General features: G+C 43.1%; 1 protein-coding gene across 3 annotated transcripts in view; it reads right to left on the bottom strand.

The window, feature by feature from the left end:
* The window catches only part of ABCB1 (ATP binding cassette subfamily B member 1), a 148,119-nt gene that overhangs the window by 56,476 nt on the left and 73,939 nt on the right, over positions 1–17,704 (bottom strand). For 2 of the 3 annotated variants that reach the window (XM_068235515.1, XM_068235514.1), the window contains exons 7-10: positions 13,924–14,095; positions 7,999–8,123; positions 1,795–1,966; positions 1,112–1,225 (exon numbers count right to left, since the gene is read on the bottom strand). In XM_068235515.1, coding sequence (XP_068091616.1) covers positions 1,112–1,225; positions 1,795–1,966; positions 7,999–8,123; positions 13,924–14,095 — 583 coding nt within the window. Of the gene's footprint in view, positions 1–1,111; positions 1,226–1,794; positions 1,967–7,998; positions 8,124–13,923; positions 14,096–14,366; positions 14,642–17,704 lie in introns of those variants that run through there. The other variant, XM_068235516.1, reaches the window with a different exon arrangement.

Here is a 17,704-nt window from a genome sequence, read left to right as displayed (position 1 = left end):
AAACTTGGTGTTTGAGCACGCATACATTTTCTCATGCAAAGTACTTCTTCTTCTTGTTTGAAGGTTGAGGCACTTACTCTATTATATATATAGATATATACAATTTAGAACACTGCCATTGCTCTTTGGAAGATAATAGCCCATAGAATTGAAAGATACATATTATCTGAATACATCCTCTTCACATTAAAGTGTAACTGTCGGGCATAAAATAAAAAATCAATTACGGTATTTATTTTTATCCGGTAAATAAGTAATAAGGATGCTAACCAGTCAATCTAAAAGTTAAAATCACTATTACTTTTGTTGTTGATAAATGATCATTCCCAGTTTACCTGACTCTCATTTGGTACACACAAAATTTGGTACACAAAAAGGAAGTTGCAGGGCATGCTGGGTTGTCCTTTTTTGCTTCTCTAATTCCCCTCAGACTTAACTAATGCAGCCTGATTGGCTGATGCCTCTTTCCTCCTGTTTTTCCCTCCCACACCTCTGTTCCTCTCTGATTGGCCAATATTTCTCAGGCTGAGACAATGCACTTTCTATGGTGGAGGGCAGGCAAATCAGGCAGAGGAGACTAAGGGAGGAAATTACATCAGAATTGGTTTCAAAATAGCCACACTTAAAATGGGAAATGCTAAGAAGGATTTTCTCTTTGTATACTGTAGAAAAAACCCTTAAAATGAAAATGTGGACAGTGCAATACATATGTTATGTAAGTAGAGCAAGTATTTATCTACTTATATATGTGTTTTTTTCTGATATAACAGCTATATGATATTCTGACTGCTATAAGCTAATAATAATAATCCTAGACATGACTCCAGGTGAAAATGCAACGCGTTTCGCAGGTTTGATCCCGCTTCATCAGGCAATAACGGAGCAATAGCATATGTGGCCAGTAGAAGAGCCAGGCACCTCTGTGACATTCTCCCCCGAAGTATGTAAGTAAACTTGTTCTATCTGACAAACACATTGGCAATTTTTGTGTCTGAGGAGGTAAGTCTACCATTGCCTCCTTATGTTTTAAACTTTTTAGATTATTTTATCCTTTTGGCGCGTCAGTATCCATACTACGCTATAAATAACACATAACTAATGTGACACTTACATTGTCAATGATATTAAACACAGCATAGGCCGCTCCTCTGGCGTTGGAAAAGGCTTCGATATTGGGTGATGTCTGGCCAACGCTAAAAGCACCAATAATGACCGCAAAGAAGACCTAGAGAAAGGAAAAATAAAATAGTATTATGAACACAGGCTTTTAAAACTTAAAGTGGGATAACACTCTGACATAACATTCAATAAAAAAGTGTTTCCTACTTTTTATTACCCGTACAGTTATCATATTTGCTTTAATGCACAAGTAATATTCCCAAAGTACAGTTTCTAGGCTCTGAAAGCTGCTATTGCATTTTATTGCATAGCTGATTTATAAATAAAAATCTACCTATTGATCACTTCTCAGCTGTTTCTGCTTCTCAGCTCAGTACAGCTGATTTTCAGCAGTTTGCTAATGTTTACTAACTGTATCTGACAAAGGAATGTAAACAAAAGATAATGTTATCACCTCTTCGGATATGGCCAGCTGTTTTGCTTTTGATTACAGATCAATTTTATCAATCGAACATTGATGCAAATGTCCATTTTTTATTGTGTGGGTGGAATTAATAAAGTTTGTTTAAAAAAAATAAAAAATAAAAGAGGTCAAGGCTCATCTTCTCTGCAACCCCCCTTTGTACTGCGCAGCTTAGTCCTGCATTACATGAACCGCATACAGCTTTTACTTACTGTGAGTACATCTCCAATCTGGTAATTTCCTTCTATGATCAGTGTGGTTCCATACCAGAAGGCCAAGGCATAAGCAGCATATATCATTAAGAAAGCAAATCCTATGGATACATTGGCTGTGATTGCTTTCCTGATTCCGATCCTTTTGGCATCTTCTAAGTTCTTTTCATACCTGTAAGACACATCAAGCGTAAGCCAGCATATAAAGAGAAACCGTAACCGTAAGAATTGAATTTCATCCCAATCAGTAGCCGATACACCCTTTTCCACGAGAAATGTTTTCCTTTTCTCAAAAGGATCATCAGGGGGCTCTGTATGGCTGATATTGTGGTGAAACCGCTCCCACAGTGTGATGTCAGGACCATGGTTCTGACTTCACCTTGTGGGAGCCTTGTTGCATTGTGGGAAATAACTGCTGTTTACAGCTGTTTCCAAGTGCCAAAAAAAGCAAGCAGCATCTCCTTCCACTGACATCACCTACCAGCAGTAAAAAAGTCACCATGTGATAAATGTCAGAATGTAAATCAGGGAGAGGAAAGATTTTACCTTTCAACCACCTTACAATTTTCTTATGCAATCAACCTCCCAAGCGAATATTAGCGATCGTAAGGAAAAGATTGAAAATCATCATTTAGGGTCAAAAATGGAATAAAATGCGTAACCAATCAGATTAAATCTTTCCCGAAAAAAAACGGATTGACCTGACAATGAAACTGATCAATCATATGATTGTTTGTTATCGATAAAAATGGCTCTTTATCGAGCACCATCATTTGAAGCGGAACGCCAGTGAAAATAATGTAATAAAAAAAAGTGCTTCCTTTTTACAATATTTATGTATAAATGATTTAGTCAGTGTTTGCCCATTGTAAAATATTTTAAATCCCTGATTTGCATTCTGACATTTACCACATGGTGACATTTTTACTGCTGGCAAGTGATGTAGCTGCTGCTTGCTGTTTTGGCAGTTGGAAACGGCTGTAAACAGCTATTTCCCACAATGCAACAGGGTTCACAAACAGGAAACTGCCAAGAGTACGTACTCAGAAATTCTTTGTGGGAGGGGTTTCACCACAATATCAGCCATACAGAGCCCCCTGATGGTCTGTTTGTGAAAAGGAATAGATTTCTCATGTAAAAGGGGGTATCAGCTACTGATTGGGATAAAGTTCAATTCGTGATCGGAGTTTCTCTTTAACTTCCTTGGTGCTAATCACAGCTTTTACTATTGCTGCCTATGGCAGCAGGAAGTAGGTAAACTTAGGGAGGGGGGTTAGTGTTAGGCAGTAGGGGGTGGAGTGGTTAGCAATAACACACATCCACTAGGTGTCTTCTTATAACAAATATATAAAAACTTTATTGCCTAGACCAACAACCCTTAGGCATTTAGCCTTAGGCATAGTCCCACCCCTCCAGTGCTTTCAATAGGCCATTAATTGCCATACACTTTCCTCTATGCTCAATGTCAGGGGTGGATATAATCAGGGCCGGTTTAAGCAACAATGGGGCCCCAGGGCAAAATAAACCTGGGGGGCATCATATACCCCGGAACAAAAATCGGCATTAGGGGACCTTTTTTGCAGCTGGTATAACAGGGTGTGAAGTCCCAATCGGTCGGAGCTCCACATTCTGGCTATCCCAGCCTGCATGGGGGACAAGGGGTTAAAAAGTTTCAGGAGGGGGGACCCCACATAATTTTTTTTTAAAGAAAATTCTCACACTCTAAACATAAAAAAAAAATTGGGAAAATAGAAAAAAATGCCAAGGATCTTCATACAGCCATATTGCGGCTGTATAGCGATCCCTGGCCAAAGCGCTGCGGCTGCGTATGGACCTCCTGGAAACCCCGTCAGGAAATTTATTGCGCTTTCGTTTGATGCACGTAAAATTACACTACCGTTAGGTTTGCTATTAAAAGTGACATTTACCGCATTTAAAAGTATACTTTTTTTCCTTCGAAACTTTAAAATCGATTTTCTCAAAAACTATAAGGTCTTTTTGAAAAATTGTTTTTTCCTCTTATTCCTAATGATCTCCTTAAAGAGAACCCGAGGTGGGTTTGAAGAATATTATCTGCATACAGAGGCTGGATCTGCCTATACAGCCCAGCCTCTGTTGCTATCCCAAACCCCCCTAAGGTCCCCCTGCACTCTGCAATCCTTCATAAATCACAGCCACGCTGCTGACAAACAGCTTGTCAGAGCTGGCTGTGTTTATCTCTATAGTGTCAGTCTGCTGCTCTCCCCGCCTCCTGCAGAACTCCAGTCCCCGCCTGCATCCCTTTCCTCCCTGCTGATTGGAGGCAAGGGACGGGGGCAGGGACCGGAGCTATGCAGGAGGCGGGGGAGCAGCTGAGACTGACACTACAGATGTAAACACAGCCTCACAGCACAGCTGTGATTTATGAGGGATTGCAGAGTGCAGGGGGACCTTAGTGGGGTTTGGGATAGCAACAGAGGCTGGGCTGTATAGGCAGATCCAGCCTCTGTATGCAGATAACATTCTTTAAACACACCTCGGGTTCTCTTTAACATATCCTGCAAATTTAGGGTTTCTAGCATTTAAGGTGGATTTGCTATTAACCATTAAAGTCGGCAGGTTTAAAATGTGTATTTTTTTTTCTTTTGAAACTTTAAAATCGATTTTCTCAAAAACGATAAGGCCGATTTGAAATTTTTTTTCCCCTCTTGTAGCCACTGGGGGCCTCTACAAGCTCTGGGGCCCTGGGGCAGCTGCCTCCTTTGCCTTAATGGTAGCGCCGACTCTGGATATAATCTCTCTCATCATCTCGTTTTTACTTCTGAGCACACATTTCTGGCAAACAAATGTATGCAGGTTTTCCATACTACAGTATTTGTATCTACAATAACATTACATGAAATTTCCAAATGAATGAGACATATTCTCACAGACTACCCTTTCTCTTATAGTCAGTATATTTCTTTAACCAGTTCACGACCAAGGGTTTTTACCCTAACGGTCCAGAGCAATTTTCACCTGTCAGTGCTCCTCCCTTTTATTCCCTAATAACTTTATTACTACTTATCACAAGAAAATGATCTATACCTCGTTTTTTTCGCCACCAATTAGGCTTTCTGTGGGTAGTACATCTTGCTAAGAATTATTTTATTCTAAATGCAGTTTAATGAGAAAAATAATGGAAAAAATTCATCTCAGTTTTCGGCCATTATTGCTGTAAAATTAAACGTTCTTCTGTGGATAAAACCGACACATTTTATTTGCCCAGCTGCCCCGATTATTAAACCGTTTAAATGATGTCCCTATCACAACGTATGGCGACAATACATTATTTTAAAATATATGGGTTATTTTTCAGGGTTTTTTTTTTTGTCCGGTCCATAATTATAAGCCCCTATGTAGTAAAGTAAAAGTAATTTTCCCTCATAAAATATAGATTAAAAAAGCTGAGTCCTTAAGGCAACTATTTATGTATTTTTTTAACTGATTTTTTTTACAAGTGTTTTTTTTGGGAGGGGCTTTGGTAATGTAAGTTATTAATTTTATTAGTATTGTGTAAGTATGTGTGTCTGTATGTGTAATTTTACTTTTTGGCCACAAAATGGCGGTAGTGAACACTTTTCCGTTATAGGAAGTGTAAAAGTGTTCACTTTTTTTTTCTACTTTTAACTACACTGTAACTGCTTCCTGTTTTATGAATGGACGTAGCCGCTGATTGCGGTCACATCCATTCATTCCAGGCCTTGCGATTGGATAGAGGACCGCTCGCTGAACATGGAAACCCAACAGAAACAACGGCGGGAGTGGCGCGCACACGTGTGGAGCGGCGGCAGGAACGCGCAAAGTATTAAAACGTCATGGTGCCGTTAACAGGCTAAAACATGACATTTTAATACGCTAGAATGTCATTAAGTGGATAAAGAAATCGATCCTGTTATCACACAAACAGGTTGCTCGGTGACTGCTATAGCGGGAATACGGAATCTAATTATCCACACATGCCTTGGATAGTTGCCATGTATATAAGGAGATACTAATAGCCTTTAACCTCCTCAGCGGTATGGACGAATATATACGTCCATCACCACCGGAGGTCGCCGCTCAGGCCCTGCTGGGCCGATTTTTGCGAAATAAAAAGCAGCACACGCAGCCGGCACTTTGCCAGCCGCGTGTGCTGCCTGATCGCCGCCGCTCTGCGGCGATCCGCCGCGAGCAGCAGCGAAAGAGGGTCCCCCCGGCCGCCCGAGCCCTGCGCAGCCGGAAAAAAGTTCCGGCCAGCGCTAAGGGCTGGATCGGAGGCGGCTGACGACGTCGGCTGACGTCCATGACGTCACTCCGCTCGTCGCTATGGCGACGATGTAAGCAAAACAAGGAAGGCTGCTCATTGCGGCCTTCCTTGTTTATTCTGGTCGCCGGAGGCGATCAGAATGACGCTTCCGGAGCGCCCTCTAGTGGGCTTTCATGCAGCCAACTTTCAGTTGGCTGCATGAAACAGTTTTTTTTAATTTAAAAAAAACCCTCCCGCAGCCGCCCTGACGATCTTAATAGAACGCCAGGGAGGTTAAGCAATAAGAACTCCCAGAAGTATCATGAACTTCAATGTGTGTGGGTGCATATAGTTGAATGTATGACACAGCCGGCTGTGATTAGTCAGGCCTGATATTAACCTGTTGCGTACCTACTTTTAGAGGGGATAGGGGTGTTGGTGTTTAGCAAGAAATAAAGTTTATATATTTGTTATAAGAAGACACCTAGTGGATGTGTGTTATTGCTGGTTGAAACTTGTGACCAAAGGTGGCTCCCCTTTGTGGGTTAACAAAAGTATGTATTAACCATAGCGCTCAACAATAGTTGTTGTTGCAGGTGGAGTGGTTAGTGTTAGGCAGAGGGGTGAAGTGGTTAGTGTTAGGCAGCGGGGGTGGATTGGTTAGGGTAAGGCACCTGGGGGATCTTAGGGCTAAGCATAGGTAGAGGGAAGTTTCAGTATGAGAGCAGGCAGGGATATAGGTATACATTACCTGCTCTTGGCCGATTGCATCTCCTCTACTTCCTAGTTAGTTTGCAGCCAGCCAATCACCATGTGGCTTCAGTCCCTGCACTGTAATTGGCTTGCTGCAGGACTTCTGCCAACAAACCAGGAAGTATAGGAGATGTGATCAACGGGACCAGGTAATGTATGCCAGGAATTATATCTTGCTACTACGGTTAGTTAACGTTTTAGGACATTTCTAAATCGTTAAATAACCTTAGTAGCAAGATGTCATTATTGGCATCACCCTGCATTTTTTCTGCGGCGCTATTTTTTTAACATAAGCCCAATTTCAACTAATCCAATTGCTATTATTATCGTCTACCATGAGCTGGGACAAAGAGGATTAGGGGGCTGAGCAGAGAGGGACTTGTGATAATTCAGCTTTTAGTGAACAACTGTGGTTACCCACAATGCATTGCTACTGAATATGCGAATGATCACTTTGCGCCCCTGAAGTCAGGCTTACTGTATATACATACTCGAGTGTAAGTCTAGAAATTTAGGCCTGACTAACATAATCAAAGTATAGGGGTCGTATTATACATGAGTCATGGGCAACACTGAGTAATGTGTGTACTATTAGTGTCATTCCCATTTGCAGCAACTGACACTTTCTTGGTAAAGGAAATGCCAAGTAAACACAGGTCTGAAAGTCCTGGCCACAACAATTAACAAGGAAGGGGGCAGAGGGGAAATACTGGGCTGCAGGGAGAGGAGTGAATAATTGCAGCACTTGGAGGCCTAGAGGAGTTATTGGCTGCACTTAAGGGACAGGAGGGGTTAATGGATGCAATACTGTTTGCAGTGCAGTCATTAACCCCTCCTGAGCCCCAAGTGCAGCTGTTAATTCTTCCTAATTCCCAAGTGCAGCAGTTAACTTTGCTGGGTAGACTTATACTTGAGTCAATAAAAACTTTCAGCTTAAGAGGGTCAAACATTGGGGTCGACTTATACACGAGACCGACTTATATTCGAGTATATACATCCAGAGCTAATGGTGTAAAGTCTATAGCTTATACATTTTACAGAGCTACATCAGGTAGTATGTGCGGGGACAACAGCAATATAGGAAAATAGTCATTTCTAGAGCATTTTGCTCTGTGAGAAATGTAATTTTTATAGTCATTTGTAAACCTGTATTTCAAATTTGAAATGTGTGATAGTGGTTCTCTAAGTGTACAGAGGAAATGTACCTTTTAATCTCTTTGTTTTGCCCCCCGAAGGCTATGACAGTCCGGATGGCAGCCAGCACCTCCTCAGCAACAGACCCGGCTTTGGCGTACGCGGTCAGCTCTTTGTTGGTGAACGCCGACAATATCTAGAGATAAACAATCCCGGTTACTAGGGAATTCCAGTTAATAAAATGTAGCCAGACCTACCCCATGATAATAAATGTGATTAGCAAAAGGAACTGTGTTTACATTACATAAATGATACAAGCCTGGATTTACCTCACAGGAGCCTATAGGCACAGATGTCCTGGCACCTTAGACGTCGACTTCCATGAACCTACAAACCCCACCAAACTGCATCACAAGTGTGCTGTCTAGCCCAGCTGTCACTTCTCCCTGACTTCTCTTGCCTGTCATAGATAGCTACAGGTGTCCCTCAGTATTAAAGTGAACCTCCGGACTAAAAATCGACTCAGCAGCACTGAAAAGGCTTTGTGTTTCTTTAACAGTTTCACAGCATCAGAACTTTGTTTCTCTTATACAAGCCTCATTTTTAGCTGCACAGAAGAAAACTGCCTGGCCTTTTTTCCCCTGTTGCTGTGCAAAGCATGATGGGATTTCTGATTTTGTTGTTCTCGTTCTGCTGTTTTGGTGCAAATTTTTTTTTTTTTACATTTTGAATTTGACATTTGAAGCCTAGCTTGTGCAGCTGGGAGGGGTTATCAGGACATGGGACAGTTGGAACTGTGTCTCCTGCTCCTTGTCACATCCTTTCAACCAAAAAGATGGCTGCCCCCATGACAAAGATGGCAGCCCCCATGAATCACAAACATTTGCCTTTTCTTTTAAAACAGGGTGGGTAAGAGATTATATTACTTATCTATTCTAATTAACATAACTAATGTAACTTGATGACAGTATGTTTGTTTAGGCCACATGTGTCGAACTCCAGGCCTGGGGGGGCAGATCCAGGCCAGTGTTTAGGATGGACTGAGAAAAAGGAATGTGTTCTACCTAATGGACCACACCTTTCCTGATTCAGACCCATCAATTCATTTGAGCTGTATCAAAAATGTGTGAGGATCTCGGCCCTCGTAGGACCGGATTGACATACCTGGTTTAGGCTGAAGTGCCCCTTTAAGTAGCCAGAAGGACCCTCAATATTAAGTAGCTTGAGGTGCCGCCAAGTATTAGGTAGCTAGCTAGAGAACCTCAATATTAAGTAGCTTGAGGTGCCCCCAAGTATTAAGTAGCTAGAGGAACCTCAATATTAAGTAGCTTGAGGTGCCCCCAAGTATTAAGTAGCTAGAGGAACCTCAATATTAAGTAGCTTGAGGTGCCCCCAAGTATTAAGTAGCTAGAGGAACCTCAATATTAAGCAGTAGAGGTGCCCCTGGCTGAAGTGAGATCTCATCAGTGGAATGCAGAGAGCAGAGTGAGTGACCTCTCATTTACACTCCGCTCAGGACTCTGCATAGGGAAGGAGGGAGGGAGGCAGTAGGGGAAGGGAGTGAGCCGCCTTTCCATCATCAGGCGCCTGTAGGCACGTGCCTACAGTGCCTTACGGTAAATCTAGCCCTGGTGGTAAATTATTGTTACTGACAGCATGGGCGGCGCTGTTACTGTTATCTACCACACAGGATCTGCAGGATTTAGGGGATTACATATAAAGGTGAGAACAGGTGACTTATCACCTTTTTTCTATTTGAGGCCTGGACCACACTGTTCAAATTCACATGCTTTTTTCCACATTCATAATCACATTACAACTGAAAACCAACGTTAGTCAATGGGATGATTCACACCTAAATGTATTTTTTGCATTCAGGAAAAACACTCAGTTCTTGGAGCATATCTCACATCCTGTGCATTTTCCCACTGAAAATCATTAGCTCCTATGGAATAACACGCATGTTTAAAGGAGTTCTGTGGGGATTGGGGGGGGGGGGGGTGTTGCTGAGGCTAAAAACCGCCACTTACCTGGGGCTTCTATCAGTCCCCTGTAGCAATAATGTCCCACGCCGTCCCCCTTTTATCCGCCGTTCTCCGCCGCTGGCTCTGGTCTAGCGCGGCACGCGGCTGCATGCTTGCTCCCGCCCACGTCATCGGAAGCTTACTGCGCAGGCGCAGTACAAGAAAACTTCGTACTGCGCCTGCGCAGTAATCTTCTAATGACGCATTATTCGTCTTGTCAGACGAATAATTGCCCGGTGCCGGCGGCTGGGAATGGCGGTTCAGAGGGCGGCGTGGGACATTACTGCTACAGGGGGCTGATAGAAGCCCCAGGTAAGGGCCTGTTTCCACTATATGCAGATTGGATGCAGAAAAACTGACTCCAATGAATGTCTATGGGCCTGTTTCCACTAAACGTGATTTTTCTGATGCAGATTTTCCCATAGGCATTCATTGGAGTCAGTTTTTCTGCATCCATTCTGCATCCAATCTGCGTGTAGTGGAAACAGGCCCTAAGCGGCAGTTTTTATCCTCAGCACCCCCCCCCCCCCCCCTCCACACACACACACACACACACACACACACAGTAACGCTTTAAACGCAAACACCCATAGCATGTGAAAATTCACTGGCGGAAAAACTTGCACATTTTACAAGTGTGCCAGCCTGATAAAGCATCTGAATATCTCCTTTTTTGTGTGTATTCACAATTCGTCAATTACTGTTAACTATCGACTTTTAGAGGGTATTTTTTTCACACCTAATGCTTCGTTAAAGAACACCTGAAGGGAGGGGCATATGGTGGCTGCTACAGTTATTTTCTTTTAAACAATAACAGTTGCCTGGCAGTCCTGCTAATCTGGTCATACTTCAGTCAGAAACAGAGATTAACCATTACTGCCGCTGGGATGTTAGCCTTACGTCCGCAGCAGCAGCTGCTAAAGCCGCAGGGAAGCGATTGTCACGTCCCTGCAGCTTGGGGGGCTGTGCGGGCGATCACACGGGTGCATGCCCATGATCACAATGCTGCCAGGAGCAGGGGGGGGGCTTGGCTGCAGGGGACAAAAGTCCCCTGAGCCAATCTGTTCTTGTCTGCTGAAAATAAACACTGTTTTTGATCTAAAACAGTGTTTATTCTTAAATAGATCCGCCGCACTTCCTCCTGCCTTTGATGTCCACCACTTACCACCACCGATCGTTAGATTTATGAATGGAAAAAAAGTTCCCATTCATTAATCTCCCCTCTAGGCCACTGTGATCGCAGGCATCCATTAATGCCTGCGTCACTTCCCTAGTTACAATGTAGCAACACATTGCTTCCTATAGTGTACTTATTGTACGCAAATAGGAAGTGCTTAATGTCATCTTGTAGCCACATAGTAAAATTACACCTACTGTGTTTAGGGAATAAAAATTGTTTAATATGTATGTCAATAGGGCATATTATTACTAATTTATGGACTAAAAATTAGTGATGGATGTAAAACTCAAAAAATACACTTTTATTTCCAAATAAATTATTGTCACCATACATTACAGTGGCTTTCAAAAGTATTCGGCCCCCTTGAAGTTTTCCACATTTTGTCACATTACTACCACAAACATGAATCAATTTCATTGGAACTCCACGTGAAAGACCAATACAAAGTGGTGTACACGTGAGAAGTGGAACGAAAATCATACATTATTCCAAACATTTTTTACAAATCAATAACTGCAAAGTGGGGTGTGTGTAATTATTCAGCCCCCTTTGGTCTGAGTGCAGTCAGTTGCCTATAGACATTGCCTGATGGGTGCTAATGACTAAATAGAGTGCACCTGTGTGTAATCTAATGTCAGTACAAATACAGCTGCTCTGTGACGGCCTCAGAGGTTGTCTAAGAGAATATTGGGAGCAACAACACCATGAAGTCCAAAGAACACACCACACAGGTCAGGGATAAAGTTATTGAGAAATTTAAAGCAGGCTTAGGCTACAAAAAGATTTCTAAAGCCTTGTACATCCCACGGAGCATTGTTCAAGCGATCATTCAGAAATGGAAGGAGTATGGCACAACTGTAAACCTACCAAGACAAGGCCGTGTACCTAAACTCACAGGCCGAACAAGGAGTGCGTTGATCAGAAATGCAGTCAAGAGGCCCATGGTGACTCTGGACGAGCTGCAGAGTTCTACAGCTCAGGTGGGGGAATCTGTCCATAGGACAACTATTAATCGTGCACTGCACAAAGTTGGCTCTTATGGAAGAGTGACAAGAAGAAAGCCATTGTTAACAGAAAAGCATAAGCAGTCCCGTTTGAAGTTTGCCACAAGCCATGTGGGGGACACAGCAAACATGTGGAAGAAGGTGCTCTGGTCAGATGAGACCAAAATGGAACTTTGGTGGCAGCATCATGCTCTGGGGTTGCTTCACTTCAGCAGGGACAGGGAAGCTGGTCAAAGTTGATGGGAAGATGGATGGAGCCAAATATAGGGCAATCTTGGAAGAAAACCTCTTGGAGTCTACAAAAGACTTGAGACTGGGGCGGAGGTTCACCTTTCAGCAGGACAATGACACTAAAGATAAAGCCAGGGCAACAATGGAATGGTTTAAAACAAAACATATCCATGTGTTAGAATGGCCCAGTCAAAGTCCAGATCTAAATCCAATCGAGAATCTGTGGCAAGATCTGAAAACTGCTGTTCACAAACGCTGTCCATCTAATCTGACTGAGCTGGAGCTGTTTTGCAAAAAAGAATGGGCAAGGATTTCAGTCTCTAGATGTGCAAAGCTGGTAGAGACATACCCTAAAAAGACTGGCAGCTTTAATTGCAGCAAAAGGTGGTTCTACAAAGTATTGACTCAGGGGGCTGAATAATTACGCACACTCCACTTTGCAGTTATTGATTTGTAAAAAATGTTTGGAATAATGTATGATTTTCGTTCCACTTCTCACGTGTACACCACTTTGTATTGGTCTTTCATGTGGAATTCTAATAAAATTGATTCATGTTTGTGGCAGTAATGTGAAAAAATGTGGAAAACTTCAAGGGGGCCGAATACTTTTGCAAGCCACTGTATAGTAGGGATATAATTTTAACGTTGCAATAACCGTGACAAATGGGCAGATAAAATGTGTGTATTTTAATCATGGTAGCATGTATTATTTTAAAACTATAATGGCTGAAAACTAAGAAACAATGATTTTTTTTCTATTATTTATTCCCATTAAAATGCAGCGGGAATACAAATAATGTATTTAACCTCCTTAGCGGCAATCCTGAGTCAGGCTTGGGACGGAAGGCCACAGAACAGGGTGGTAATCCCATGCCTGAGTGCGTTTCATGCAGGAGATGCTGCAGACCTCTCTGTAGTATGTTTTTCTTCTTGTTTTTAGAGTCTAAAAGCTTGTGAAAAAATGTTATGGCTTTTAGACCTTAAATCTGGAAATAAGCATAATGTCAGAGAGGTTAATATAAAACATAATGTAAAACCCAAAGAATGCCTAATTGGTGGTGGAAAAAACAAGGTATAGATCATTTATTTGTGATAAGTAGTGATAAAGTTATTGGGGAATAAAAGGGAGGAGCGCTGACATGTAAATATTCCTCTCATCCATAAGGTGAAAAATACCTGCGGGCTGAAATGGTTAAAACTCCTACAACTAAAAACTTTTGAAGGACCAGACCCTTTTAAAAGGTATAAATGAAGATTATTTCTAACACCCTCTCTAATGACAATTGTCCAATGACAATTCTTAGTACACCCCAATAAAGGTCACATGACAACACAACTGGATAAATGTACAGTAAAAGCAGGTATCATTTTCGATGGGATGCACTCCTGTGTGCTGCGGTGTGATGTGCCTGGTTTTTGGCTTCAACAGCACAATGAGCCAGTAGTCACTTGTAAGAAGATTAAACTAACACCATCAATTTTCTTCAATTTATAGCTCTTTTTTCATCTTCTTATATTAAAAGTGGGGTGAAATGTCCACTGCTGATGAAGTCCTACCTTTGCCCAGAGAGCAGCCGAGAGCCCCATGACAGGACTGATTGCCAGAATCACCAACGTCAGCTTCCAACCCTTCACAAAGCCAACCACAAACCCGGCTATAAACGTGGTTAACGACTGAATCAGCATTCCGATCTTCTCGCCAATCCCTTCATTAATTTTTTGTACATCACTGAAACCAAAGCATGGAGAGCGATTGGAAAACAATGTCACAAATATCATCTTTGTTATCAAGTAGTCATTGGGCTTGACTCACAAAAGGGTGCTAACGCAGTTAGCACGCCTTAAAGGGGCACTATGGCTAAATTCTTTGTGTTTTGTGGCTGTGATATTTATAGCTGTATGTGGAGAATAGTTAGGAACATGCAATGTGGCAGATGATTTTTTTTTTTTTACACTAACACCATCCTTGTGTAGGTTTAGAGTCGCGTCGGCAGATTTACCTTACGGGCGCGACTCAGGCTAATCCATTATGGTGCAGGAGGCATCTTTCCCTGCTCTTGTGCTGCCGTTGTGCTGCCGTTGTTGGTCTCCCCTTTCGGAAGCGTTGGTAGCATATTCCATCTTTCAACTGCACAATCGTGCAGTTACATAGCTCTCCCCATCAGCCGTAAAGTGTAGCAATGTGTCGCCGTGCAGTGCGAGTGGCACGCAACCTCCATCTGCGGTGGGAAGCAACCGCCGTGTGGAGAGGGACGCAGCCTCACTGATGATGCTGCCCGGCAAGGACCCCTGTAGCGAAGCTGGCAATGAAACGGACACCTATTGTTGTCCGTTTCTATGGTTACCAGCCTTTGCTGTTTGAAGTGCGCAGTGTAGCAGTGGCATGAGAGAGCAAACACAGCGCATCTGCTCTCTCATGCCGCCGCTACACTGCGCACTTCAAACAGCGAAGGCCGGTAACCATAGAAACGGACAACAATAGGTGTCCGTTTCATTGCCAGCTTTGCTACAGGGGTCCTTGCCGGGCAGCATCATCAGTGAGGCTGCGTCCCTCTCCACACGGCGGTTGCTTCCCACCGCAGATGGAGGTTGCGTGCCACTCGCACTGCACGGCGGCACATTGCTACACTTTACGGCTAATGGGGAGAGCTATGTAACTGCACGATTGTGCAGTTGAAAGATGGAATATGCTACCAGCGCTTCCGAAAGGGGAGACCAACAACGGCAGCACAACGGCAGCACAAGAGCAGGGAAAGATGCCTCCTGCACCATAATGGATTAGCCTGAGTAGCGTCAGTAAGGTAAATCTGCCGACGCGACTCTAAACCTACACAAGGATGGTGTTAGTGTAAAAAAAAAAAAAGCATCTGCCACATTGCATATTCCTAACTATTCTCCACATACAGCTATAAATATCACAGCCACAAAACACAAAGAATTTAGCCATAGTGCCCCTTTAAAGCTTTGGACATGCAAACTAGGGTGCTAAGAAGTTTGCACGTCCAAAGCTGTTACTGATTGCGTGTTAAGTTGGTGCGCCCGAAACGTCTAACTCAGCTAGCCCAAAAGCTTTGGGCGTGCTAACTAGGGTGCTAAGCAGTTAGCACGGCCAAAGCTTTTATTTTATTTATACAAGCCCAATGTATTATAATTGGATGCAGTTTACATGCTGATTTCTAGTCTGTATTCAGTAGTCCTAGTAATGAAAAGTATATATCCATTGTGGTTTCTAACTCATGTAACAGTTTGCATTGACCGTCTACATTATTGTCTCATGAACTTAAAGTGAACCCGAGGTGTCTCAGAATTTGAAGAAGGTCAATAGTTCATGTATGTTATCTCTCCCTGCCCTCAGATGTTGTATTCTGCCAGGAAAACTTTTATAGCTGTAATTTGCTTATCAGTGATGCTTACTATATTCCCGACAATTAACTCAGGCAGCAAAATAAAACAAGTGAAACAGCCTGGTTATTAATCTGTTTTGTCCTGCACATACAAATGTTTATCTCATCATGTCACATGTCGCCTCAAGTACACTTTAAAGGACAACTAAAGTGAGATGGATATGGAGGCTGCCATATTCATGTTCTTTAAAATAATACCAGTTCCCGGGCAGCCCTGATGCTCTCTTTGGCTGCAGTAGTGTCTGAATCACACCAGAAAGAAGCATGCGGCTAATCCAGTCAGAAACACCTGATCTGCTGCATGTTTGTTCAGGGTCTGTGGCTAAATGTATTAAAGGCAGAGGATCAGCAGGACAGCCAGGCAATATGCATTGTTTAAAAGGAAATAAATATGGCAGCCTCTATATGTCGTTCACCTCGGGTTCCTTTAAAGTGAATGGGAACCGCATTAAAAAAATGAGACAGATACTTACCCAAGGAGAGGGAAGGCTCTGGGTCCTATAGAGCCTTCCGGCTCCTCCGCTGGTCCCCTCGTTCCAGTGCTGGCTCACCCGGTAGCAGTATTTGGCTAATTTAGTCAAATACTGCTTTACCCGGCCGAAGAAGGCGTCAGAAGTCTTAAGGGAGCCCGAGTGCTCCTGAAGAAGGGCGGCCCTGTACTGCACCTGCGCAAGCACGCTCTCTTGCACGCTCATGCCTGTGCAGTATGGAGCCGCACGTCTATGGGAGGACACGGCTCCCGAAGACTTCCAAATACCCTTTCGGCGGGGGATTGAAACGGGGGGGGGGGGGGGGGAGCCAGCACAGGATAGGGAGCACCGAGAGAGGAGACGGAAGGCTCTATACGACCCAGAGCCTTCCCTCTCTTTAGGTAACTATTTGCTTCATTTTTTTTTAAATGCGGTTCCCATTCACTTTAAGCACACATCCGCATGTTTTTGGAAAGTGTCTGCAGAAAACCCACGCGAACGCAAGGATAAACTACAACCTAGATGCAAATGTACAAACCTAGAATTCTAGCGGTAGCAAGGTCAGAGCGCTTACCGTCCAGCCACCGTACCGCTGCCTGTTCTATACACAAAATGCGTTTAACTATTTTCTTGTCTCCATTACTGATGTAAAACTTCTGTTATATTTGTATTCAGCTGTAAAATGCAGGCTTCAACATGTTAAGGAAGATCAAATCAATTTTAAAAAAAATAATTGTTGGGATGTTTAAAATATGAATAATAAGTCAGTTTGAAATGTTAAACAGAGCTGCCAGGCTCATGTTACTCCTTGCAAGACAGGCTGTTTCTCTTTCTCTTCTGGTAAACAGCATTTACAATCTATTCCGAGGTGGATGTACCAGCGTTTAATTACATTCTGTGACAATCCCCATAGGAAAAGGTAATTGTTTTGGCACAATCCGAGATTAAAGTTTTATTGTACAAATAACCGGACTGAACAACATCACCCAGTGCAGGAGGTACAGAGCACTTGGACCTGTCATTCTGATTAAACTCACCTGGACTAAGGCCTCTTACTCTAGACCAGTCCTGGGTAAACTGCAGACCATGGGCCCCATTCCTAAAATACTTTCCCCCTCCTCACTCCCTCCCTGCAGTCGCAAACGGGTGAAAAGTGGGTTTAACCACTTCAGGACCACAGTGCTAAACCCCCCCCCCCCCCCCCTAAAGACCAGGCTTTTTTTTGTTTAATTGGCCACTGCAGCTTTAAGGCCAAGCTGCAGGACCACACAACACACTAGTGACCCCCCCCCCCCTTCAGTTTCCCCCCACCAACAGAGCTCTCTATTGGTGGGGTCTGATCCCAGTGTTTATTTTTTTTTATAAATATTTGTTGTGTTTTTTAAATATCTTTTACTATTTACTTTATTATTTGTTTTTAAAAAACCCTCCCTCCCCCCAGCCTATGAGAGCCGATCGCTCTCT

This window comes from Hyperolius riggenbachi, chromosome 5 (assembly GCF_040937935.1).
Source record: "Hyperolius riggenbachi isolate aHypRig1 chromosome 5, aHypRig1.pri, whole genome shotgun sequence".
Lineage (NCBI taxonomy): Eukaryota > Metazoa > Chordata > Amphibia > Anura > Hyperoliidae > Hyperolius > Hyperolius riggenbachi.
This window is presented reverse-complemented; position numbering and strand designations above follow the sequence as displayed.